The sequence below is a fragment of the Acyrthosiphon pisum genome, chromosome X, assembly GCF_005508785.2.
Source record: "Acyrthosiphon pisum isolate AL4f chromosome X, pea_aphid_22Mar2018_4r6ur, whole genome shotgun sequence".
In the NCBI taxonomy this organism is placed as follows: Eukaryota; Metazoa; Arthropoda; class Insecta; order Hemiptera; family Aphididae; genus Acyrthosiphon; species Acyrthosiphon pisum.
In genome coordinates, this window is record NC_042493.1 from 61,801,553 (window position 1) to 61,829,247 (window position 27,695).

A 27,695-nucleotide genomic window follows, 5' to 3' on the forward strand; every position below is an offset into this window, starting at 1 on the left:
AACAATTTACAATTTTAAAATACTCAAAGCTCGCTTTGAAATTAAAATATAATAAAAAGCTCATAAGGTTGTCTAGATAATAATCTTACCTTTAGATTTTGTAAGAGGTCAATTCACTCTAATTTTTAAGCTAACGGAGCTACACGTGTTCTGCTTATAATTTAGTATGTTACGCACTTGTAAGACGGAGACAACACATGCGGGTATCACGTCCTCTTAAACAACAGAATTTACTAAAATAATACAAAATATTTTATTATTAGGTTATCTGATTAGGGATTTTACTAGCAGACTATTTTACTAAAAATTATTTCAATCATTCCCCTGGCTGATCATGACACATTTAATTAAGACTTACTTAATTTGACAATGTTTAAATGTATGAAATTAGAATATACTATTACTATTAGGTATATGTTAAATAATTGAGAATTTAGTTAAGCATTAAATTCTGCTCCCAAAAATACTCTGTGACTGTTTGACAGTTTATACTATGGTTTTTTTGGGTTGATCCTGTATATTATACAAATAAAATAAAAATGTTATTGTATTGCCAATAGTAAAGTTTATCTTTAATATGTAAATAGGACATACTGATGAAAAATTACTTACTGTTCAACTGGGTGATGAAACTGATTCTAAGATGATGTTAGGATCATATCATTGCACAGACATACCTGGAGAATTTGTTTGGCAGCCAGGAGCTCTAACAAAGGTTAGTTGCTATGAATTTTGTTACCTATATTATCTTATTATTAGCTTGAAATAACATAAAAAATATTTATTTTTTAAGCAATACATTCTTACTGTGTAAGGGTTATATTATATCAGTATGACATAATTAGAGAAATTACTCAAATAAAACTTTGATTTTATGTAAAACACTAAAAAAAAATCTTTAAATCTTTTTTAATATTTAGGCTGTAACTGAAGGAAAATGGCTATTGCTTGAAGATATTGATTCAGCTTCTAGTGATTTGGCAGCTGTTCTCGTCTCTCTTGTAGAAAGTCGATCGCTAACCGTTCCTGGATTTAGAGATCGACTTATTCCAGCTACTGGATTTCAACTGTTTTTCACTCAAAGAGTTATAACTACTTCTAGTGGTTACTATCATAAACAAAACATTGCAACTGATTTATTAGGAAAACACTATATCCAAATAAATGTTGAACCACTTAGCAAAAACGAACTAATTGAAGTTATTGAAATTAAGGCAAATTCCAATTTTTCTCATTAATTATATATAAATTATAAATTAATATGATTATATTTTGTTACAAATTTTTTTTTACAGTTTCCTATATTAAAGACAATCGCCCCAAAAATCATTGATGTTTTCTTATTATTTTCTGCTGGATTTCATAATAGTGATGCTATATTGAGTTTAAAAAGAAATGGAAGATTAACTTCTACGAGAGATTTGATGAAATGGTGTGCAAGGATTGTTAAAGAATATGATGTGACATCAAGTGAATCAGCTTTAAAAGTAATCCAAGATGCAATTGACATATTTTGCTGTAGTGCTGCAAATCCAAGTACATATTACAAATTTAAAATATAATTTAATTAATCAGTATCATTAAAGGACTTGATGAATAGCTACATAACATCTTGAAGCAGATGAGTGAAGTACAAAAGTAGTTTGATTGTACAATGATTTTAATAACTTACTATAGTATTTCAGAATTTTTTTTAATAATCCTAAGTACATTTATGTGCTTAAGATGATGGTGTGATTTAAAATGTAATATATCTTGTTATTGTATATATATTATAAATTATAATTGAGTAAAATGATTGAGTTGGCGACTCGCGTCATATTGCCTAAGAAACCAAATTTTACATAATTTAGATAAACCAATTTTCGTATCTTTTTTTTATGCAATCTTAAAACATTAATTTGTAAAGGTTCATGGTTTTTTTTGTTTTTTTCATTTATTTATAACAAATTAGTGAGTATTGATATCAAAAAATAAAACGTTATAACACAGTTTATCTATTCTCTTCTATTTAGTGTGAACATATTTGGTAAATATTTTATTTGTTTGTTTACCCTCACGTTACCATTTTTCCATATAATATTATTACTCAAAAACTTTGTTGTTGCTGTTAAGGGAACACTTAAAACTATTAAATTCTTTAAATCATATAGATTTAAAATTTTAATTCTTATCAAAATGTAATTTAATTTGGTTATACCAAATCCCTTAAATATTGAGAGTCTTCTTAAATGAAACCTTTTTATCTATTAAAATAATCATTAATCCTATGATCCGACACACGAGAGAACTCAACTGGGTAGCAATCACAATGCATTTGAGTTGACGCTTTACCACCAATTGCCATAAGTAGGGGAAACGGTTTACTTATCTCGTAGATTGTAGTATAGAACACACATTAAATGTCTTATACTTAAATATATTTATACCATTTTAATGATAGTATATTGAAAATAACTAACAATTCTTAATTTATTAATTTAGTTATTTATTTAATATGTTGCGAATTATTGTATTTAAATTATTTTTTTATTTATTTTCAGAAACAAGACTTGAACTTGCTTGTCATGTTGCTTCTTTAATCGGTGTTGTGAAAACTAAAGCAGAATTTTTTTTAAATGAGTATAAACCAACTGTTGTACTTGATGAGAAACACTGCATTGCAGGTCGAGTTACATTACCTCGCACTGGTTCTTTTTTAACGGACAATTATATGTAAGAATTCAATGTTTTCATTTTATGATAAAAGAAGTATTGCTGTGTATAAGTAAATAAACTACAGGGGTTTGATTTTATAACGGCTGAAAAGGGAGCGTTAAGAATATGCCGTTATACCCAAAATTATTTTTTTAATTTTCTAATAATTATTATAGCAGATTTACTAAATTACACATACTTATTATATATTTATAATTATAAATTACTAAATATTATCCAAAAATAATTATCATTATTTTGTTTAGGTTATATGCATTTACATTTTCATATTATTAACCTAACAAAAAGTGGAATAACAATTAAATAAAAATTAAAAAAAAGTATCATTAAATTGAATAGTTGAAAAAATTGAAACACTTTAAACTACACGAAAAACCGTTAAGACAGCCCACACAATACTAAAAACCATTTCAGATATTTATGATTTTACCCCAAATATTTTCATGATACTATTTAAGACACTTGCAATTAATAAATTACGCTTATAATATTTGAAAAATACCTGTGATAACAATATTATATGGTCGCCTTATAACATTCAAATATATATATTTATATAGTCTCTAAATTGTATTTTGTATTGGCCAATATTTTCTTTATATCTGTTATTGTTATAACTTATAGCTGATCATTTAGTACATAAAAATATAGGGAATTTTTCCGTGACATTGAAATTAATGTAATTTTAATATTCAGCCAATATGTATGGTGTGATGGTACTATCTGTTGTTTTCATGTTTTAAATCCAAAAGAAATTGAAATCTTAAGTTTAGTAATCGTTCAAGATAAAAATCAAGATTCATATACAGTGTGATTCTTTTATCATTGAACACTCATTATTTCATGAAGTGAAAATTTTTTTGAATTTTATATAGTTTCAAGTTGTTTTCAATGATATAAGAATCACTCTGTATACTTAAAAAAAGTATTTATTCTGCCCTTCTGAGTACAGAAAAATTAAATGTAGCTTTTAAATTAAACCCCTCTAGCTTTTGTACATTTCGTATGTCCAATCAATTTAATTTTGTTATTGTATTTTGTAATATATTAGACATAATAATAATATATTATTTTTTCAGATCAAATTCTTCAAAGTTTGCTTTAACACGTTCATCTTCTTGTCTTTTGGAACGCATCGCTTGTTCAATTGCAACTAAAGAATCTGTATTGCTTGTCGGTGAAACTGGTACAGGAAAGACATCAACACTTCAACTATTAGCAAAACACACAGGAAATAAGTTAACTGTTTTAAATATGAACCAACAAAGTGATAGTGTTGATCTCATTGGAGGATATAAACCAGTCGAATTAAAGATTATTATCAAACCAATTAGAGAAGAGTTTGAAAGTCTTTTTCGAGCAGAGTTTAATATTGAACAAAATAAAAAATTTTTGGGCCATATATCAGTAAATTAATCATCATAAATGTATTATATCGTTAAACTAATAATTAAAATTTTTTTTTCTAGACTTGTTTTAATAACCGTGACTGGACTAGTTTGATAAAATTAATGAAACATGTTTTACAAAAAGCCATTAACAAAAACACAAAGAATAATAATCCTGTTAAACCTTGGTTGGAGTTAAATGAAAAATTGAAACGTTTTGAAGTTCAATTAAAACATTGCCAGACTGCAATGGCTTTTGCGTTTGTAGAAGGAAGTCTTATACGAGCTGTTAGAGAAGGTAATGCAATACAAATTACATTTAAATCCATAGCAGCATATATTTATTGTATACATTTTTAGGATACTGGGTTTTATTGGACGAAATAAACCTTGCTTCAGCTGAAACATTACAATGCTTATCCAGTTTACTTGAATCTGATGGAACTGTGACTATATATGAAAAAACTGATTCTAAACCTATTTCTAGACATCCAAATTTTAGATTAATGGCTGCTATGAATCCGGCTACTGATGTGGGAAAAAAAGACTTGCCTCCTGGCATAAGAAACAGGTATTTTCTATTAAATTACCAACTTGTAATTTAATATTTTATTAATGTTAATTAATTTTTTTTCAGATTTACAGAATTTTTTGTTGAAGAGTTAACAGATCGATCTGATTTAATTACTCTAACAGCTTGCTATTTACCAGACTACTCTGCTCAAAAATTAAATGCTATATCTAAATTTTACTTAATTGCCAGACGTGAAGCAGAAAACTTTTTAGTTGATGGCACAGGGCACAAACCTCATTACAGTTTGAGAACTTATTGTCGTGCATTGTCTATAGCATCTTCAAATCCATGTCAATCTGCTCAGAGATCGTTGTATGAATCTTTCTGTCTAAGTTTCCTTACTCAGTTGGATAGTTCCTCTCATAAACGCGTTGAATCATTAATAGCTACTACTATGTTTGGTGAAAAATTGATTCAAGGAGTTATTAATCAGCCTATTCCAAAACCTTTAATCAATTCAGAATCTTTTATTCATTTTGAAGGTTATTGGATTCAAAAAGGAATATTGGAACCTTCAACTTCTGAAAAAGTATGAATATAGAATTTAAAATTAAATATGTTTGACTAAAATTGAAATATTTTTTAGTATATTTTAACAAATAGTGTTAAAAAGAATTTACGTGATCTTGTGCGAGCTGTTTCATTGAGTTGCTTCCCAGTCTTAATTCAAGGCGATACTTGTGTTGGAAAAACAAGTCTAATCACTTATTTAGCAGCAGCATCTGGTAATGTTCTAGTACGTATTAATAACCATGAACACACAGATTTACAAGAGTATATTGGTTCATATTCTGCTCAATCTATTACTGGTCAACTAGTTTTTAAAGAAGGTTAGTAATGAATATTAGTACATTGGTTTTGTAAGAGTTATTCTGTTAAATTCATTTTCAATTACTTTTTTTAAGACGTACTGTAGTATTTCTTAAATAAGTGTTTATCCATCAGTTCCACACCAGTGTTTCGGTTGGCAACTTGTGTCATTACTCCACTATATTCTGTCCATTTATACCCCTATACTTCTATTAATTATTAATTAATATTACCTTTATTCAATTTTAAAATATGTTCATTTTTATAGGTGTTTTGGTTGAAGCAATGAGAAAAGGTCATTGGATTGTATTAGATGAGTTGAATTTAGCACCAACCGACGTGTTAGAAGCTTTGAACCGTGTGTTAGATGATAATCGTGAATTATTTATACCAGAAACACAAACTACTATCACAGCTCATCCTGGGTTTAGAATATTTGCTACTCAAAATCCTCCGGGTTTATATGGTGGTCGTAAAGTAAGTTCATAATTATTTATTTAACTCCAAGCCTTGTAGTTTTTATTAAAATATTAAGGCTTGTTAAATAAATATTAGGAAAATAAATAAGACATAAGTAATTTACAGTCAAAACTAATACAAATATATTCAAAGATTGAGAACTGGTTAAAATTATCATTCAGAATTATATTTCTGATTATATGCTAAAATAAGATTGCAATTCTCTTCACAATTTTTTAGTACATAAAAATGCACCAACAAAATAAATATTAGAATATTAATTTTATCTATGTCAAAATAAATGTCTATTGCTTATTACATTAAGAATATGGTAATTTTATTCCTGATAAATGTTAAGAATCTTTAGTAAAGTATTTTACATATTATGATATGATATTATAGTAATATATAGTTCAATAATATTTATGACAGAATGATTATGATGATTAATTTTATTTTAATGGAAAACAATTGATTTTAGACTTGTATTTTTATGTATAGATACTATCAAGAGCATTCAAAAACCGTTTTATTGAAATGCATTTTGATGAGATTCCAGCTGATGAGTTGGAAACAATATTGTTTCAACGCTGTGAAATTCCTTTGTCATATGCTAAAAAGGTAATATCAGTTATGAAAGATCTACAATCAACACGAAAAGGAAGTGCTGCATTTGCTGGAAAACATGGTTTTATAACACTAAGAGATTTGTTCAGATGGGGTGAACGATATCGTTTGGCAAAAGAATCAGAAAATTATGATTGGAATCAACACTTAGTTGATGAAGGTGAGCAATTTTTTAATTTTTTGTTAGGAACAATGAAAATCATTTTTTTCCTACTTTTTACTACATTTATATATATATTTTTAGGTTTTTTGGTATTAGCTTCTAAAGTTCGTAAACCAGAAGAGGAAAAAACTATATTACACGTATTAGAAAAACATTTCAAATGTTCACTCTCTTTAGATAGATTATTTACATGTGAGATACTTTCATTAATTATTATAATATTTTTTATTTTTGTATTAAAAATAAAATAAAATTTTTATAGTAAATGATGAAACATCACCGATAACTCGCCATATACTTAAAAAAATAGAAATACTGCCTACTGGATTTAAACATGTTTATATGTCCAAAAACATTAGACGAATGGTGGTACTTGCTTGTAAGTATAATATTATGGTTAACAAATAACATATTTATGGTACTTATGTATGGATATTTCCATATAATAATACTTATTATTTGTTTTTATATTAGGTAAAGCAATTGAGTTCAACGAACCCATATTATTAGTGGGTGAAACTGGCTGTGGTAAAACAACTGTGTGTCAAATGATTGCTGCAATCAATGAAAAAAAATTATTAACTGTTAATTGCCATCAGCATACTGAAAGTTCGGACTTTCTTGGCGGACTAAGACCTGTTCGAAATAGAGAACAAGATAATGATCAGAGGCTATTTGAATGGGTTGATGGACCATTAATAGAATCAATAACTCGTGGCCATATGTTTTTAGCTGATGAAATTTCTTTGGCTGATGATAGTGTTTTAGAACGTTTTAATTCATTGTTAGGTTAGTTTTTAATAAATTTGAAAATAGTATCTGATTAATAAATAATAGTATTAAACAAATAACTATACATATACTATACATATACATTGTTAAATTTCCAGAGCCCGAGAGAAAACTTTTACTTACTGAAAAAATTGGAGATGATAATGGTGAATCAGAACTTGTTGCACACTCAGAGTTTTGTTTTGTTGGTACAATGAACCCCGGAGGTGATTATGGCAAGAAAGAAGTATGTTAAAGAAAAAAATTTGTAGATAACATTAATAAATATTTAAATGCAATTTTTTTTTTATATATAATTGGATAATTAATGGTTTTAGTTATCGCCAGCACTTAGAAATCGCTTAACAGAAATTTGGTGTGAGAGTTGCTCTGATAATGATGATCTTGTTCAAATTATTAATCACAACTTTTCGACATCTGATGATAACAGTTTATTTTTGAGTGAATCAATGGTTTATTTTGTTAACTGGTTAAAATCTATTGAACAATTAAAAAGGTAAGCAATTTTTTATAATTTAAGTATATGTAATTATTTGCTTTAAATATTTTATTTGGTATAAAAATCATTATTAGTTTCAACTATATCATTAAAAATAGATCTGTTACACTTACATTTACTGTCTTGTCTATCTCATGCATAACATGTGTATCAGTCGATTATTTAAGGTTTCTTGCACAATTTTGAGCTTCTATGTGGATTTTTAATCAAAAATAATTATCATCATTTAATTTTCAATTGTCATTCGTAATCTCGTTTTTTGCGTCAAATAGATCCTTTTGAAAAATTACGATTAGCAATACTAAATTAGATAAAAACCTTAGCCCGTTACAAATTAACTTTTTAGAGTAGGCATATTATATAAGACATGTAGACCTTAGTGTTACATGCCTTGAAAACCATTGAATGCCAATAAATAATTTTAAAAATTTTAAATTATATTTTATTCTGATTAAAATATACATGAAACATTTATGTTATAAAATGAGAATCACATAGTTAACTTTGGAAAGCAATGCATTAGAATCTTAGCTCAAAATCATTAGTAATTTAATTTTATAAAATATAAAGGTTTTTATTTCTAAAAAATGTTGACTATTTTATAACTAATATAATAAATTATTTAAAATAATTCAGTTTTCATGAATAGTGCATTAGTGCACTATAATATTTTGATGTATCTTTAGTCAATTATGGCTTTTATCTACTTTTTGAATACTTATAAAGTTATAAAAGTGTCCTTGGCATAACAGGATAAATTGTAAACTGACTTACTGAGTTAAAAAGACAAATTTTGTTTCTGTATAAACAAAGACTGTAAATGCAGAATAATGCTCTGGACAATTTTTTTTTATTAGTTATTTAATAGTTTTAATCTGTTTATATTAATTTAATTGAAATTTTGAATACTGTAATATTTATTAATTACATATTATGTACTACTTTCATAGTTATTTAAAGTTGAACATAACCATCAGAGACTATTTAATTTGGGTAAAATTTATTGAATCAATGATGAGCCAAATACCAAGCAATGATATCAATTATAATAGTATGCAGGCATTATTTACGTTTTATAAGGAAGGAGCAATTATGACATTTCTAGACAATAAAAATACGATAAACCATCTGTAAGTTTTAATTTTTAATTGATCTTGTAAAATATTAATTTTTATATGTTTCTAGTTATGATCAAGCCATTGCATACGCGTTAAAGGATAGTTTAGTTAAACATTATCCTAAATCTTTAAAAGTCGAAGATATCAAAATTTTTGAAAAATTAGTTGATTTCTTTCCATTAAAATGTCTCCCAGAATGGTTTGGATATGATGGATATTACATACCTAGAGGTATTATTTATATTTATATTTATATATTGTACATATAATACATATTATTTACTTTAAATCTCAAATACTATAATTGTACTTTCCATATATAATTGTTAATAGGTAACATGCCACTAGAACCAGTTGGTGCCTTTTCATTTGACGCGCCTACTACCAAGTCAAATGTCATAAGATTATTACGATGCATGCAAATAGAGAATCGAGCAATTTTGCTAGAAGGTAGCCCAGGGGTCGGAAAAACAAGTTTAATTCAAGCAGTATCCAAAGCATCAGGTCATAAATTGACTCGTATTAATCTCTCAGAACAAACAGACGTATCAGATCTATTTGGGGCAGATTTACCTACAGATGGTGGTGATGGTGGTAGTTTTGAATGGAGAGATGGTCCATTTTTAAGAGCATTAAAAGAAGGAAATTGGATTTTATTAGATGAAGTACGATATACTATTTTAATTTATGCTTTGAAACTTGTACATTTGTTTGTAAACTATTACTAACATACTGTTAACAAAATATTCTTTGAAGCAGGGGTCAGCAATATTTTTCATACAAAATAACATTTTAACCGTTTTTTTTTTTTTATTATTAAGATAGATTAAGACCACAAGAGGTTAACATTTTTGTTTTTTAATAATTTAAGTAGGTATTTAATATTTATTAATAAATTAATAGGATATCAAAATAAGGAATAAGTTTACACATTAAAGTTTTTCACTGTGTTTACTTAGCCAAAATATAGTATACTAAAACCGCTAAAAATCAATTGTAAATTATAAACTAACTTTATACTAATCATTGTTTAATTTTAATGAAACCATTGTGTATTTAAGAATATATTTGAGAAGTACTGGTTTCACATCATCAAAGAAAATGAGCTAAATAATCCAACATATCTACTCTACTCCTAGTGAAAATCACGCATACTTCCCTCCTCCTTTTGCTAGCCGACATATCCCAATGACCATATACAAACTTTTACAAATATCAAAATTGGCAGAAGACTGCCCATCACCACAGGTCATTAGTGGGAGATGTGTAGCTACACGACACGAAAATTGGTTGGATGAACTGCTTATTCTCTTTTGAAATAGAGTATAGATTATTTTTGTATAATATATTTATAATCTATGGTCCCTGGATCACTCAAAATTGGTTTGTGGGCTGAAAGTTGCCAACCCCTGCTTTAAAGTAATAACAAATGCTTCGTAATTACTGTTTTGTTATATGAAATAATAAGACAAATTAGTGGTTGTGTTACAATAGTGTTTTATGAGTAAATAATACAAATAATAATTGTTTATTATGTTAATTTTAATAGTTAAATTTAGCATCACAATCAGTACTTGAAGGTTTAAATGCAGTTCTTGATCATAGAGGTGAATTATATATCCCCGAACTTGGCAGGACTTTTATTATAGAATCTAAGAAAACTAAATTATTTGCGTGTCAAAATCCAATGAGTGAAGGAGGAGCACGAAAAGGATTACCAAAATCATTTTTGAATCGTTTTCTTCAAGTAAATAAATAAAAGCTAATGTTAAATATTATAAATTAAATTGCATAAATAATTCTAATTATATTAATAAATTTAAACCATTCTTATATTTTAGGTTCATTTATATGCATTAGATTATAAAAATATTGTGAGCATAATGAATACAATTTATGAACCAAAAATTACAAAGATTCGACCATTAAATTTAAAAAAAGTAGTCAAATTTACATTGTCTTTCTGTAATAAATATAACGTGGAAATTAATCTAAGAGATATATTACGCTGGGTTGATGTAACCTTGACACTGAAATGTAATATCTTAGACCATTTACCTTTAATATTTACTGATCGTACAGCAAACTTAAAAGCTTTGGAAAATGAAGTAACTATTATCAAACTTAATATAAATTTATTATTTGTATATATTTAGGTCAGAGAAAAATGCACTTCAAATACATAAAATTGAGGAATATTTTTTATCTTATTACATTATTAATAGATAAGGATAGTTCTGTGATAGAGTTGTATTTGTGGTATTGTTATATGCTTTTATTGGATGGAGTTTAGCAATATATTTGAAAAACCAGAAAATAACTCAAAATTCTCTGACCTAATTATAGCTTTTTATTTGTAATTGTTTACATAATATATTTGTATGTAGGTACTCAAGGAGCTGAAAAATATGGTTGCCACTACTGAGCGAAGATATGATTACTTAAGAATATTTCCTTCTGGTGTTATGTTTAATAGATTTGTAGTACCACGTAAACGTGCTATTAGCATGCCAATCGATCAAAGTAATAATAAATTGATTTTGGGGTCACATGTCCATACATTGAATTCCTTAGCTGTTTGTATGAAAATGAATTGGATGCCAATTTTGGTAATATATATACGTTTGTTAAGAAAACTAAATTACTTTCTAATTAAGAATTATCCATAGGTATTCTAAATTTAAATTAAATAAAAATAAAAGCTAATGAAGTAATTTATGAATTTGTAATACAACTTTCCTTAAGGGGGCTGCAGCCGGTTTTGACAAAAGTCAAAACTAATGTAGATTTGACCAATCTAAACATTAATTTTGTTTGTTATTGTGTTTTTAAATATATTTAAATTCTGTATCATAAAATAAACCTTAAGGGGGCGGGAGGGGGCTCCAGTCAATGAAAAAAAATAACTTTTATACCAATAAGCTGTGGTAAATTACACATACTTCGTAATGTCCGATTTAAATTTTTTATACATGTTTGAATTCATTGATAAAATATCTAGGTTTCTTAGGAATCACTTTTTTTATTTAAAATCAGATGTGCCCAAAATAAATACAAATGTAATGCAATTATTTCATCGGATTTCTAAAAAAAAAATGGTTATTTTAAGGTCATTTTAAATTGAAAATTGAAAATCGACTTCCTAAGAAACCTAGATATTTTATCAACGAATTCAAACATGTATAAAAAATTTAAATCGGACATTCCGAAGTATGTGTAATTTACCACCGTTTATTGGTCTAAAACGTTTGAATAATACGTGAGCTGCAGCCCCCTTAATACCAATAATCATTGTTACTTTATTTAAGAAATTGCATAGGAAAGAAAACAATTTTTAATGGTTGCATCATTTTGAAATTGACAAATCTTCCAAATAATCTTTTATTTTACAGTTAATAAATCTTTATAGGTAATGGTTAACATTGTTTTTGTGATTTATTTTAGGTGGGTAGCGGTAGTGGAAAAACGTCAGTGATAAAAACACTTGCTCAGTTATATGGATGTGAATTGCGCGTATTATCTGTAAATGCTGCCATGGATACAATGGAAATATTAGGTGGATTTGAGCAAGTATGTAAATTAATGAATTAAAATAAATTATATTTTAGATTCTGAGCGGAGCGAGGAAGCTAGTGGTGTCTTTTTTTTTGTCCTGTATACAAAGTTTTTACCAGAAAGAGTGCTTGGACTTCAACATATAGTATCTTATCTTTTAGAAAATTGGATGAAGATGGTACTTAATGGTACTTATTTTTCAATTTTCTAATAGTTATTTAATATCGCGAGAAAATCCACCAACAAATTACAAAAAACCGCTAAAAATGGGATTTTAATTTCTAACACTTAGTTTATCACCATAGAAACAAATAAAAATTTATAATGTTATAATATTAATTCAACTTAAAATATAATAAATAATAACAATATAAAATATCTAGACTGACAAACCGTCACCGCTCAGAATCGTTTTTCTTATACAATGATATTGTATCATTGAATTCAAGTTTAATACAATCCATTATACATTGACCCACTTGTAACCTACTGTAATGCAGAGCGACATCCACTTACCCGCCTTTTAAAAAATATATGTTTCTTCATTTTTAGGCGGACTTTAATAGACACCTTGAAGAATTTGCTAGAAGAATAGAAAATAAAATGTTTATTGATGTCGGTGAACAACTTTTAAGTAGTCGAAATGATTACATTTCCTTATTAACTTTGTGGAATGAATATAAGACTATGACCGGTAAAATATAGACAAAAGAATATATTTGTTTTATACTTTTAAGTTATAGTTTTAATTCACTTGCATTTATTTTATTATGTTAGGTGTTTCCAATAATACAGTAACCACTATGGCCTCTGAAACGACATTATTTAAAAAACGTATAGATAAGTTGATTCAAATTGCGAATGTATTTGTAAATGATGAATTAATTTGTTTACTTAAAGCTCTTAGAGAACGTGTTTGTTCTACTGGAAATTTAAATTCTGGTGGAAAGTTTGAGTGGATTGATAGTATTTTAGTAAAGGTCAGTTTATATTATATTCAACTAATAAATATGTCAATTCATTTTTTAAAATTTTTTATTTTAGTGCTTAAATGATGGCAGTTGGTTGTTAATTGATAATGTAAATTTATGCAGTCCAGCTGTATTAGACCGTTTAAATGGACTGTTAGAACCAAATGGGATTTTAGAATTAGGTGAAAAGGGAATCGGTTCTGATGGACAAATTACAACTATAACACCACATGAAAATTTTAGACTTTTCTTAGCTATGGATCCAAAACATGGAAGTATTTCCAGGTAATTATAAAAATATATTAAAACAATATATTTTGAGTATAAATTCTAAATGCATTGTTTTTCAGGGCTATGAAAAATCGTGGAGTTGAAATTTATATGGGTCCATTAGATGAAATAAACAATAATGATATTCATTCAATGATAGAGCAGCAAGGTATTTGTGACAAGTCAATCAGTCACACGTTGCTAAAAATTCATAAAATGATGAAAACCCTAATTTCTGGAATCAGTATTAGTATTAATCATCTTCTTCGTACAGCATATTTAGTATCTCAAAACATTAAACGAGATCAATCAATTACACAAATTATACGAGAAATTTGTATTGACACATATGTCCGCTGTTTAAATGAAAATTCAAAACAAAATGCTATTTTAGAAATTGATAGGCTTTTAGAAGAACATACTATTACTTCAAATGAATTTTTATTTTCAAATCTCCAAACAATAGATATTTTACAATCTTCAAATTTAAGTTACATAAAACAACAGTGTAATATTTTAAAATATGAACATTTTAATAATACCCATATAGAAGATTTATTATTGGTATATTTTGGGCGCTCATCAAGTTCAGATATTTCAATTAGAAGTAAATTGGTATCAACACAGATAAACATTGAAAATGAAGCCATTAAGAATTTTGTAAAAAAACCTCCCGTCATGGGATTTGATGAATTACCATTTTGGAAAAAATCTGTTCATCATATACCTTTCGAGGACTTACCATATGACTTTCGATATTTGCCAAGTATTTATTTTAATAAAGGTCGACCTCTTTATGAACCTACAGAATTTTATGAAAACAAAATGCATTTGATGTTAGATCATGCATTATATCTAGCTTTAGATGAACATTTGGCACCTTCAAAGTTACATAAAAAAAGTAAGTTACACAAAATATTAAATTAAATATTATAATTGTATTGTTTTATTTTATTTTTAGGACTAATGATAGCAGATGGTGGTATATTGCATGATTATGCTGTCCTATCCATCGCTTTTGATAAATATATTGAGTTTTACTTGGGTAATAGTAAATTTTCTATTCTTGATAATGATTGTGTACTGTTTAAAGAAATGACTATTTGGATACACACCATTGAAAAACTTCTTTTTGATAACTTGGATAAAGAAAAAGAATTAATTACCGTACTAATACATTGTTATTTTAATATTGTTACAAAAAACTTTTTACCCATGTTGGAAATGAGTACCAGAAAAAATAGGTACTATTCTTTAATTTTTAATTATACTTGTATTTAATTAATTACCTTATAATTTACTAGACATACAGAATTAGAACGATTCAGCCCAATGATAGTTGAAATCACAACCAATTATCTAACACCAAAACCTTGTGCAAGACTTCTCAAATTGTTTAAATCTGAAAATAAATTACCATCACCTTTGTGTTGCAAGAATCATGGTGATAAAAATATTGAAGCATACAGGTTAGTGACATGAATACATTATTTTATATAATGGTTTCAAGACTCATAAAAGTCATCAATGTGTAAGCAGTAAACTGCAAATCTTGAATTCCGCATTTATATTAATTTCCATATTCATCTTAAATCATCTAAAAGGGCTCAAATAGATATTATAACAATAATTAATATGAATTATAATATATTGTATTCTTTTATTTATGATTTTAGACGAAATAGTGAATTTATATCTGCAATTAAGTCAAATAATATTCAAGCATTAATGACACCAGAAATTAAAAATGAAAGAGATGATTTACTGTTGTATAAATACATTGAATGTAAAACAATTCCTAACTATCCTGAAGGTAATATAATAATATCATATAATATATGTCATTGATTGTTATTAATATTTTGTTTTCCTCAGAATTGGTAAATAATAAAATGAATGACATGGAATTAAACCTCATTCCATTGTGGGAATTAGTAATTGAACGGAATTTTCTGTCACGTATCAAATATAGTATATTAAATGAAGATGACTATTTCCATAATAAGCATTATGATTTTATGCAATTATTGTTAAAATTTGTTCCTACTGTATCACCAGTTTACTGCAATTCATTGAAATATAATTTCACTATAGAATTTTTAATTGAAGCTCTAAAATATTCCATGAACTCGGTAGCTGTAGAAAATCCAAAGTTATACTTAGAATGGTCACCTAAAAAAATCGATAATTTGGAAAATCATGACACAATTAATGAAGTATTTATTTCAATTAGTTATTATTTATTATCTATGTATTCATTCTATTTATTATATTTATTTAGGAAATGCTGTACTCATTTGAACAACCATTATTTACTAATTTTATTACTAGTATCTTATTGAAGAACACTGAACCTTACTATACATTTGCTCCAAGACCAATCCGGTTCATAGACAAAAATAGTCATAATTTATCATGCCTCAAAAGTTTTATTTGGAATTCCTCCAAATGGACTTCAGATGTTCAGTTAGTTATAATTATGTTATATAATATTATGTATATATTTATAATTATTATTTTTCTTAAAAATTTTGGTTATTTTTTTTTATAGTTTTGAAAATATTGAAACATTATTGAAGCTTGTAGAATTGTTTTTTGCACCACTTTTACCTGCTGATTTTTCAACTCTTGAAGAAGTGCACTCAGCTAGAGACGATGCTGATTGTCAGAGTGCAATTTATGCCATAGTTGGCCACCATAAAACTATGGTTAAAGCAATTTTTGATACGGCTAAAGTAGTATCACATATTGTAAGCGATTTACAATTGTTTCATAATAAAAAACACCCAACGAACATTGAACGTGATAACCTAATTAAACAAATACAATTTAATGCTGGTTACTTATGGGTATTATCTGGCATGTGCTTACTGGAAATTTCAACTTCAGTTAGTCCTGTTGATCCAATACAAAAAGCTGTAGTACGATTCGAATGTTATAAAGCTGAGGTATATTCAATATCATAAATTATGATAAGCTAATGATTTATCATTTATAAAAAATTTTTTTTTAGAAAACTAAAATCATTAGTAGATTAAATGCCGAAGAACAATTTTGTAAAGTTGACTGTGTATCAAATCTATTTCCATTTAATGATTACTACCATCAAAGACTTAAGTTATTAAATGGACAAAAACTTAAGGTTGGCTATAGACCAGAACCTCCACAATACAACATTATTTTAGAAGTAAGTTTTATTGTTATTATTTTTTTTTAATTATTAAAATATAATTTATAAACATTTTATTTATAGGAAGTTAATCGTTTTTCAAAAATGTATGGTTTGGAAAGCAATACTTACAACATGATAAATTCAAACTCTGATTCTGAAGCTCTTGTGAATGAAATGGATAACTGGCTTAGTTCTGTTTCTAATTTTCATAATAACTTAAATGAAAAGTATGCAGCTTATCCAGATCTTCTTACTGGGATACTTCTTTCCATTAATCAAGTAAAATATAAAAATTAAATATTTATTTAAATATTTAAGTTACAAACTTTAAAACTTATTCAGATGAGATATGGAATGAGGATGTTAAAAAACCATTATAAGTGGTCCATACCGAGGGAAAAAAATGTTAGCAGCGATGATGTAGAATTATTAACATTATTTGGAGAATTTCCACGATATTGCCCTGATATTATAAAAATGACAAATATGGATGATGCCGTTTCAATGAATATAAGTGACAAATTTAGGTAATTTCTATAACACTTTTTTTATTTTTAAATAAGACTAACACTATGTGATTTTTTAAGGTGGTACAAGTTGTGCTTAGAAGAATTAAATAATATGATGTATTTGAGTAGCAAATCATATAGAACTGAACAATACATGAAATCTATTGAACATGTTCTTGAAAAGTTTGTGTTCAATTGGAAACGTCTTCAAGAAGAAGAAGAAAACAAAAAACGCGAAGAAGATAGCATATATAAACAAAAATCATTCTGTGAAACTATACCGGAAGAAATTGAAATTTCCCAAGGAGTTGCTCGTCAATTCCCAACTACTAAACATTCTGATTTTGATGATATTGAGGGACCCTCAACACTCGATAATGATATTTCAATGGATTCTGTTCCTCAAGAAATCTACAAGCTGACTGATAAAGATATAAATGACATTTGTCGATTACATACCGATTTAGTAAGACCAGCAGCTAAAGCTCATTGGTTAACTGTATCTCCAGAAGAGTTTGATCAGAAAAATGCTATTAGTAGAGTGAAAAATTCATTTTCTGACAGATTTTGCTTGTTTGGAAAACTATTAATGTCTAAATTTATGTATTTGGATAGTTCAATGGATAGTAAAATGTTACCATGGCTTTTAATGGCTACTGACATAGCAAACAATCCAAAACAGCTTGATACTAAGGGTTATTATGATTTTTATCGAGATTCTAATCTAGAATATGCCAAAAAGACTTTTGAAGTCCTTAAAAATGTAGAAGATCATATTCAAAAACTATTGCATGAATGGCCAGATCATCCAACATTACAAACAGTAAGCCCCTATTTGCTCTCTTGAATTTTCATGAAATAATTTTTATTTGTTTATAGATAATTAAAGTAGTGGAACGTATAATGAATTTCGACTGGTCAAGTCCAACATGTCGTTTTCTTATTGGGCTGGAACTTCTTTTAACGAAGCTCCATGAATGGGAAGAAGTTGCTCACCGTGGTGTTAGTGTTCGTGAGTTAACATTAACTGTAACTCATTATATCCAAGAATATCGAAGTCTTGAGTTAAGTACTTGGAAGGATTGTTTAAAAACTTCACTGAAAAAGTAAGAGTAATTTGTTTAATCTAATGTTTAGTGTAATGTTGATGTTTAACCTCCAAAATTAAATATATACAAACTATTTATTAGGATTCAAAATGATTCATCTAAATGGTGGTTTCATTTGTATTCAATTTTTCAAGCATACCTTCACAAACAAAATAGTTTTCAGCAACTAGTAACTGCTGTACAAAAGTTTATGGAAAGTTCTTCCTTAGGCCAATACTTAGCAAGATTAGAATTACTTTATACATTCCATTGTGACATAATTTGTAGAGAAAAAACTAAAGAGCAAATTGAATTATGTAGTGCATCTTGGAATCTTTATAAATATTATTCTCAATTTAAAGATTGTATAAATCTTCGCATTGAAACATTGAGCGCTGATACCAAGAAAAAGTTACAAGATTTTGTAAAAATAGTAAAATGGAATGATATTAACTACTGGTCTGTAAAAGAAACTGTGACAAAAGTTCAACAAACATTACACAAATATACACGAGAGTATGAGGTAATGTAAAATAAAAATCTGTCTGAATATATATTATTAATTTTTATGTTTTTATTTCTACAGGAAATTTTGAATAATCCTGCATCATTTGCCATGACTACACAAACAGAAATATTAAGTACTAAGACTGATAAGTACGAAGTACCTATTTTCAAGATTGATAACTATTTGGAAAACTGCGAGATATTTTTGGTAAATATACTATTATTATATTATAACTGTTGAATCTTTTTTGTATTAATACTCCAATTTTTGTATTAGTATATTCTGCCATCAAGCTCATTTAATATCCTTACAAATATTAACAAATATTCTAAAAAGTTATTTACAATTTCTGGTAAAATAATGACTAATTGTGGTTATTCTGAGCACATAACTGAATTGAATGATTTTGTAAATGGGGTAATGGAATCAAGTAAAGAACTACGTGATCTAAATGTTGATCCAGAAAGTTCAAAAGATAAACAAAAATCTCAAGCAAAACAAATTTTGCAACAAAAACGTAAAGCATTATCTGAACTATTTAAAGCTTTACAACGTATTGGCTTGTCATATAAAGCTGGTTTAATGGGCTGTGAACAAATGGATTGTTCTATTGAATTTGCTCGTTTGCCACCTATAGATATAAATGCTGCACTTGAATCTTTAACTCCCAAGTAAGCAAACAATTTCCCATATACGTTTAAGTATGTAATACGTAGATATAAATATTAAAATATTAAAGTTAATCATGTTATATTAAATATATAAATTAGCTAGCACAATAAAAGTTTATATAACTACACATCTATACATTTATATTATCTAATTATATCTATTTTCTATTTCAGTCCGGCAGATAATGATTTGCGATGTGCTTGGTCTGATTGTGAATCATATTTCTTAAAATCAGTATCACAAAATACTGCTCTCAAAATTGCTTCTGAAACGCCAAAGTTAGGCCAACAAGAAATGGATCGTATCAAAGGATTTATTAATGATTTAAAGGTAACATATTATCTTTTTTAAACATCATATCATATATTCATATCATTATGACCCTAACAAAATACTATTTTTAGAATGTGACATGGAAAACTAGAAAAATCTTAGCTTCGCACATAGAGTGCCTAGTCAACATCCGTAGTATGACATACTTATCTGAAATTATTACGGAGTCTAATCGTATTAAATTTGATCCATCTGAAGTTTTTCAGGTAAATTGGTTAAATTTAAATATTTGAAAAAATATCTGATACAATTGATATGGTTTAACTTTAAAGTAATACTTACAACATTTAAAATGTATGTTTTATTTCTATTATTAAAATATTTGAACTTATATTAACTACTAAGCACTTGTGAAGTTAATTGTAAAATTATTTTTTTTAGCAACCTGTCAACTATATGGTCAACAGCATAAATCTTTTGCAACAATTAAAAATTGCATTACAATGTGGTAGTGAATATATGGATTCTACATCAACTGATTCTATGACATCATTACTAGGTATATCCCCACGTGACTCAGAAAAAGAACAACCTTCAGAGGAGATTTCTACTAATGTAGATGATATTATTAAATTAACCCATAATACACTTGATTCTATAATAGATGAAAAAACATATAATGCGATGAAATTGTGTGATATACATTTTATAGTTTATGAAAAGTATGATGCATCAATTCTTGTATGTGAGCAATTAATGCAATATATTAACAGGTTCTACAAAACTGCATGGATAAATAATATTCATTCAATTAAAGACCACCAAATTGAACGCCAGCCTTTTGTATCTGATGATAATGAACCACCATTAGAAGAAATAAATAGTTTAATTAATCAAGTCCTTTTAGCAGTTGAAAAACTTTATAAAAAACATTCAGACATAAAAGAAGATAAGGAAGATGAAAAGTTATTAAAGTCCCTGATTACTCAACCATTGTCTTCTGACTTAGAGGATTGTGATATAATCTCAATTAATAAGCAACTTAAAAAGGTCCTTAAATCATCAATTGGTAGTAAAGTATTAAGAACTTGCCGTCCAATATTTGAACAGTATACATTACTAGTTCAATATTTTATTGCTCAACAAACAACAGTTTATAGAGTTTTATCGAAAATTAACTATTTACTATCTACTTTATTTACGGATCTCGCTGCAAATGTATGTTTATTAAATATAATTTAAATGTTTTTGATTTATAACTAAAAATTGTTTTATTTTAAGGGATTTTGTATACCGGATGAATTGTTAGAAGGTGAAGATGGCACACAGTCCGATGGGAAAAGTGGTATGGGTTTAACTGATGGCGAAGGTGCTAAGGATGTTTCCGATCAAATCGAAAGCCAAGATCAACTTGAAGATGCCAAAAAAGATTATAACAATGAAGCAGTACAAGATAAAGACCTAAAAGTAATTAATTAATTAATTAATATGTTAAATAGTCTTAATACAATATGTTTATAATTTATTAGGAGGAAGAAAAAGGTGTTGAAATGTCAGATGATTTTGACGGAAAATTACATGATATGGATAAAGATGAAAATGAAGTTTCAGACGATGAAAATAATGAAGAGGACAATGACGACAAAGAGATGGGAGAAACTGGGGAAGGTGCAGAGACTTTAGATGAAAAATTATGGGGTAGTGATTCTGAAGATGATAATTGTGATGAACAAGAAGATTTAAAAGAAGAGGATGGTAAAGGAGGAGAAACTATGGGAGACAAAGAACTTGGAGCAAAAAATGATAACGACAATGTTGAAGAACAAGATAAAAGGGAAGAAATAGATCAAAAAAATAGTAAAAAAGATATAAATGAAATGGATGAAAATGGAGAAGAAACTGGTGAAGATCATACAGACCCTCACCATGGAGACTTACAACCCCCACCTGAGCCAGAACCAATGGATCTACCTAATGACCTTCAGTTAGATGAAGGTGAAATGAATGATAACGAAGAAGGAGATGAGAATCCTTTTGATATTGATGCCATGAAAGAAAATATGGAGAATGCTGAAATAGATGAAAAAGAACCTGATGAAAAACTTAAAGATACTAATGATTTGGAAGACACTAGTGATGAAGAAATGGGCGATGAAAACAAAATTGATGACACTAAAGCAACAGAGAGTAATGAAGAATTAGAAGAAACAAACATGGACGATGATACAAATAATGATGGAGGTAAAAAAGACGAAAATAAAACAGGAGAAGAACCTAAAGAAGAAGATAAAAACCAAAATGTTGAAAATGCCAAACCTTCAGAAGATGACCCAAGTCAAGCAGAAGTTCAACCTTCAAATTTTGATAACGGTGGCTCTAAAGATCAAGTTTGTGAAAATTCTAATGGACAAGATACAAATGAAGAAATTGAATTTAATAAAGAAGAAGCTACAGGTCCTGAACAACAAGGTGTAGGTCAATCTCAAAGGGAAAGTAAAGACACCAAAGAAGGTCATAGTGTTAATGAAGATAGAGGTGCTCAAAGTGAAGAACCTGGTTCTAAGGATAAGAAAAGAAGAATGAAACCTGGTGAGAAGGATATGGATAGAACTTTAGGTAAGAAACATATATTATGAACATAATAGTTTTAAGTATTGTAATTTTGAATGAAATAATTCTCTACCATTATTTTTAAATCTCAACAATTGTAATCTGCTAAATTTTTTATTAATATTCTCCAAGATATTGTAAATAATATATTTTTAAATCTTCTAAATTATAATTTTTTTCTTAAGCTGAAAGCAACGGTCCTATGAAAAAAAGGTTGAAAACAACTGACACCCAAGATGAGAATAGTGACAATGAAAATGGTATAAATGATGATAAAGACGCTGAAAACAAAAAAGGAGAACTGTTTAAACATGTTAAAGAATCTAAAGATGGAGATACTGAAACATTAGACGCAGCAACAACTGTTGGTACATTTTATTGAAATATAATATTAAGATATTAATTTTTTTTTTTTTTAGGAACAACTTGAAGAACGACCTTTGCCTAATAATGAAAACCAACTAGGGGAAGAATTAAAAGATGATGAAATAGAAATTGAACAAGATGTTAATGAAAATGATACTAAAAATGGTGATGAAATATTGCCAGAAAAAATGAAAACAAAAAGTCGAAACAATCAATCTTCTATGAATGACCCAGACAATTCTAAAGACAATGACGAATTTATTGAAGAACATATTGACGTAGATGGTGAGGATATTCTAACTCATTTTGCAGAACGTGGCCAGGAAACAACGTTTCATACTGTAGATGTTGAAGAAACCAATGATGTAGATTCTACCAGTACAAAAGATCATAATGAATATATTAGAAATCAATTTGACAAGTGGCTTGACGTAAGTTTTTAATGATGGATGTATTTTTAATTTACTAAAAACTATTTATTTTTTTAGAGTGAAAACAAAGAAATTCAAACTGACGAGGCATGGAATAAATGTATGGATGCAACTTCTAGCTTAGCACAAGAATTAAGCGAACAATTGCGACTAGTATTAGAACCAAGTAAAGCATCTAGGTTGCAGGGGGATTTTAGAACTGGAAGACGAATAAATATGAGACGTGTTATTCCTTATATTGCTAGTCAATTTAAAAAAGATAAAATATGGCTTCGGAGGACTCGACCATCAAAACGACAGTATCAAATTATTATGGCAGTTGATAATTCGAGTAGTATGATGGATAGTCATGCTAAAATTGTAAGTTTATAATATAAATAAATAATTAATATAGTTAAAGCGCCCGGTGGAGACACCATTTTTTTTCTCAAAAATACACTCTGCAGGAATATCGATACTACCTTGTAGAATCAATACAATTTCATATTTTTTTTTTTAATTACTAGAAGGAAATATTCTACAGCCCGCATCAATCTCTGTTTTTCAATATTTTATTCTCAAACTTTATAATATGTCTAAAAAATTCAAGATAAAAAGCATTTTACACATTTTTTTTACACATTTTTTAATACAATTTTTTCAAATAAGATACAAGATCAGAAATCAATGCGAGTTGTAGAAAGTCTTCTTCTTTCAGATAAAAAAAAATAGTCATCAAAATCCGCCAATTCTACAAAGCTGGAGAGTTATTCCCATAGAGTCATTTTTTCGGTGACAAGTCAAAATATCCCCGACAAAGTATCCCTAAACCAAAATATCCCCGACAAAATATTCCATGACAAAATATCCTGCGTAAAAATATCCCCGACAAAATATCCCACGTTATTATTAATTATTTATTTAAATTAACATATCACTGAATACAAAAAATTAATTAAGACATTTTTAAAAATATATTAAAATGGTATGTTTTCCATCAAAAATTATTACACTTATTATTATAATATAAGTTACATAAAGATAATAATACATTTATATAATACAAAAAATTAATTAAAACATTTTTAAAAATATATGAAAATGGTATGTTTTCCGTCAAAAATTATTATACTTTTACTTATTATAATACTAAGTTATGTGCTATTGATTTTAAATATTTATTGTTATTAGTTTCCTCATATCCTTTTACAACAGCAATTAACTGCTCGTCCAAATTTTTATATTTTCGCCTTTTTTTTTTGTTGAGGTGCACCAGCTGTTTGCTGCTCCATTTTGGCCTCCTGCAGACCTTGTTCTCGCTTTAACATATTTATGAACTTCCACACTGTTACATAGTTAGCTGCCAGTGCAGAATTAAATGCTCTGTGCCGTCCTTCTACTGAGTTATTTGTCCTGGGACAGCCTTCCATTACAGCATCAAACATATTCCATATTTTAATTGGAAAAGTAGGCGCTCTTCGCCTACCACCACGTGTTGGTCTCCCATTCAAAATAATGTCTTCAAAATAATCAACAACTGTTCGTAACTCTTCTTCATTATCTACGTAGTAGTTGGAGTTTATTAGTTCTTCAAATGCAAAAAAAAAACATTATCAACGGGTACAAAAGCAAGAGCCGATAATTTTTTTATTTCGTGGGAAAATATTGCGTCTGTAGAATACAATACCTATTCTTTAATCCACATGATTGCAATTTTCGCCATAAGCACTGGGTAAAATGAAAAAAACATCCATGTATTTTAACATCAGTGTATAATTCTTTAAATGATTTTATAAATGCTTGTTCGAAATCTATCACAATAGCCTTTGGTTGTAAATTTGGTTTGAGTATATTAATTTGATTTAGTACTTCGGAATAACTATTTTTGTTTTTACTACACATTAATATATATATAAGTGGATATACAGTGCAGTTAATATTCCCGTAAATAGTATACAGTTGATTAAATATATTGGGTACAGATTTAAACGTTCCATCTGCAAACCATATTTCGGAGTCATTCAGTATATTTAAATTTTCATTTGTTGTGAATATCAATATTCTGTTATTAATATCCCAATATTCATTATTTTTACTGTCATATAGCAAAAAAGGTAAATTACTTAGGGTTATTCGCTAGGTATTACTAAAGAATCAACAGTCATAGGGTTGGGCGGAGGTACATTATTTCGATTTTGAGAACGTTGAAATGTTCGACTAAGCGCATCAATTGAAGGTAACCTAGCTGCAATTGGCATAAATGACTGAGAAAATGCCTCGCTTATAATATTTCTTGTTGTCTGATTAGAATCACTAGCTTTTTTTATTCATTCTATTACCTTCTTTGATTCTAATCCGGCTGCATCTGGAGCGTGTTCATGATCTCCTCTCTTACCAAGAAATTCCCCTACAAAAAATTTTTGACATTATATGACAATATAATATTATTATATCCAGGCTTATTGAGAATAATCGTACGAGCAGTATTCGTTTTACAATTGTCATCAATTGTATATTACTTAAAAATCTGATAAAACCGTAACATATTTTTACACATAGTTTAAGAAGGGTTTTTGTTGATTATACATATAATATTATAAGATCAATGGTATCGACAGTTCTTATATTTTATTATTATATATTATATCCACGTCCTAAAATTTAATCATAAATCAACAAACCTGATTCGCCGTCTGTGGTTGTGTAACATTTTGTCAAACATTTTTTTCTTTTATACTCAGTGCAACGCCAAATTATTTTTTCTTCACTCTTTCGGTGTATACTGAATAAATATCCTTCAAATATTAGTAAATTATTGCCTTTTTGGCTTTTAACAAATTCTAGCATTTTTTAATTAAATAAAAAGTGTTACTTAAAAAATTTGATTTAAGACTGTTAAATGATCACGACACGCACTGTAGGTTATGATATAAAATGACACTATAATACCATTATCAAAATAACGAATATTACTAGATTAGATAAAGTGCGATTATTACTTCTAATCGCAACAGCTATTATATTATATTTTGTCGGGGATATTTTTACGCGGGATATTTTGTCATGGAATATTTTGTCGAGGATATTATGGTTTAGGGATATTTTGTCGTGGAACCATTTTTTCGATATAACACACCCTATCAACCCACCCTAAATAGGTATCGAGTAGTAGATTAGTGGAAAAGTCTCATAATTGAGGTGGCAACTAAAATATAAAATTTTATTTTTAAATTTTATAGAATTGTGGAAAATTTGAAAAACTGGCACCAGGACCCTTAATTTATGAGTTGAAACCTTGATTACTCCATTCATAATATATCTATGAAAATATAGGTTTATGTTAGTTCATATTCACTTTAATATTTCATTAATCTCTTCTACTAAAAATCTTATTATAACCAAATTAAATTAAGTTTATAAAAATTATTTCATTTTGAAAATATACTGACAATTATATGTAATGCTCTATAATGTGCTTATTATTAACCTAAGTTTAAACTAAATTGTATTCTAGACCTTAAACTTTTGTTAATTGTGTGATGAATTTGAGAAAAAAAAAATTATTACTTTTAATTTTAATATATACTCAATTTTTAATTTTTAATAATTTGATTTGATATTTAATAATGTTGAAATGTTTTAAAATATAAATTAATTACCCAGATGTCATATTATGTTTATGTATATTATATCATAATACTAACTGTACTGTTGCCGCCTGTGGCCATAAATTATTTAAATAATTATTTCTATAAATAAACATAATATTCAGTGGAAGGCATGAGTCTCTAGGTCAGGAGATATTGAAAAAAAAAATCAATTATAATGACAATATATGAACAATGAGTTGTGTCTCATAGCGCAACTATAGCCCTCTTCTCGCTATCCAATTCCCCCTGCATATCGTGCCTGGAAAAACGAGTCATCTCATTTATTTTCATACTGTATATTTTGGATGTTTACTTCCTGATTTTAACAAAACAATAGATTTTGACAAAAATATTGAAATATATTATAATATTATTATAACATTTAAAATAATGATGTATTTAAATTATAGGTCTGTTTTCTGTGTCGGTAGACATAATCTTATTGTCTCCTATGACGCTTTGCCACTGAGAATATTATCCTTAATACTAATTT

The 27,695-nt window shown here is 27.6% G+C and overlaps 1 protein-coding gene across 1 annotated transcript in view; it reads left to right on the forward strand.

Annotated features, from left to right (window-relative positions):
• LOC100166016 (midasin) overlaps positions 1–27,695 on the forward strand; it is a 31,904-nt gene that overhangs the window by 3,170 nt on the left and 1,039 nt on the right. The window contains exons 5-53 of the mRNA XM_001947371.5: positions 588–715; positions 921–1,214; positions 1,296–1,536; positions 2,544–2,715; positions 3,798–4,125; positions 4,188–4,404; positions 4,467–4,677; positions 4,744–5,209; positions 5,267–5,510; positions 5,759–5,967; positions 6,451–6,736; positions 6,821–6,931; positions 7,002–7,118; positions 7,214–7,528; positions 7,630–7,757; positions 7,849–8,027; positions 8,981–9,160; positions 9,216–9,379; positions 9,482–9,813; positions 10,698–10,895; positions 10,990–11,256; positions 11,536–11,757; positions 12,593–12,718; positions 13,256–13,397; positions 13,481–13,683; positions 13,748–13,959; positions 14,025–14,845; positions 14,906–15,188; positions 15,249–15,413; positions 15,621–15,757; positions 15,820–16,160; positions 16,226–16,410; positions 16,496–16,892; positions 16,958–17,131; positions 17,198–17,395; positions 17,459–17,643; positions 17,704–18,448; positions 18,505–18,731; positions 18,816–19,236; positions 19,300–19,428; positions 19,498–19,892; positions 20,067–20,223; positions 20,298–20,432; positions 20,608–21,384; positions 21,448–21,633; positions 21,696–22,782; positions 22,962–23,140; positions 23,196–23,573; positions 23,631–23,933. Coding sequence (XP_001947406.2) covers positions 588–715; positions 921–1,214; positions 1,296–1,536; positions 2,544–2,715; positions 3,798–4,125; positions 4,188–4,404; positions 4,467–4,677; positions 4,744–5,209; positions 5,267–5,510; positions 5,759–5,967; positions 6,451–6,736; positions 6,821–6,931; positions 7,002–7,118; positions 7,214–7,528; positions 7,630–7,757; positions 7,849–8,027; positions 8,981–9,160; positions 9,216–9,379; positions 9,482–9,813; positions 10,698–10,895; positions 10,990–11,256; positions 11,536–11,757; positions 12,593–12,718; positions 13,256–13,397; positions 13,481–13,683; positions 13,748–13,959; positions 14,025–14,845; positions 14,906–15,188; positions 15,249–15,413; positions 15,621–15,757; positions 15,820–16,160; positions 16,226–16,410; positions 16,496–16,892; positions 16,958–17,131; positions 17,198–17,395; positions 17,459–17,643; positions 17,704–18,448; positions 18,505–18,731; positions 18,816–19,236; positions 19,300–19,428; positions 19,498–19,892; positions 20,067–20,223; positions 20,298–20,432; positions 20,608–21,384; positions 21,448–21,633; positions 21,696–22,782; positions 22,962–23,140; positions 23,196–23,573; positions 23,631–23,933 — 13,697 coding nt within the window. The remainder of the gene's footprint in view (positions 1–587; positions 716–920; positions 1,215–1,295; positions 1,537–2,543; positions 2,716–3,797; positions 4,126–4,187; positions 4,405–4,466; positions 4,678–4,743; positions 5,210–5,266; positions 5,511–5,758; positions 5,968–6,450; positions 6,737–6,820; positions 6,932–7,001; positions 7,119–7,213; positions 7,529–7,629; positions 7,758–7,848; positions 8,028–8,980; positions 9,161–9,215; positions 9,380–9,481; positions 9,814–10,697; positions 10,896–10,989; positions 11,257–11,535; positions 11,758–12,592; positions 12,719–13,255; positions 13,398–13,480; positions 13,684–13,747; positions 13,960–14,024; positions 14,846–14,905; positions 15,189–15,248; positions 15,414–15,620; positions 15,758–15,819; positions 16,161–16,225; positions 16,411–16,495; positions 16,893–16,957; positions 17,132–17,197; positions 17,396–17,458; positions 17,644–17,703; positions 18,449–18,504; positions 18,732–18,815; positions 19,237–19,299; positions 19,429–19,497; positions 19,893–20,066; positions 20,224–20,297; positions 20,433–20,607; positions 21,385–21,447; positions 21,634–21,695; positions 22,783–22,961; positions 23,141–23,195; positions 23,574–23,630; positions 23,934–27,695) is intronic.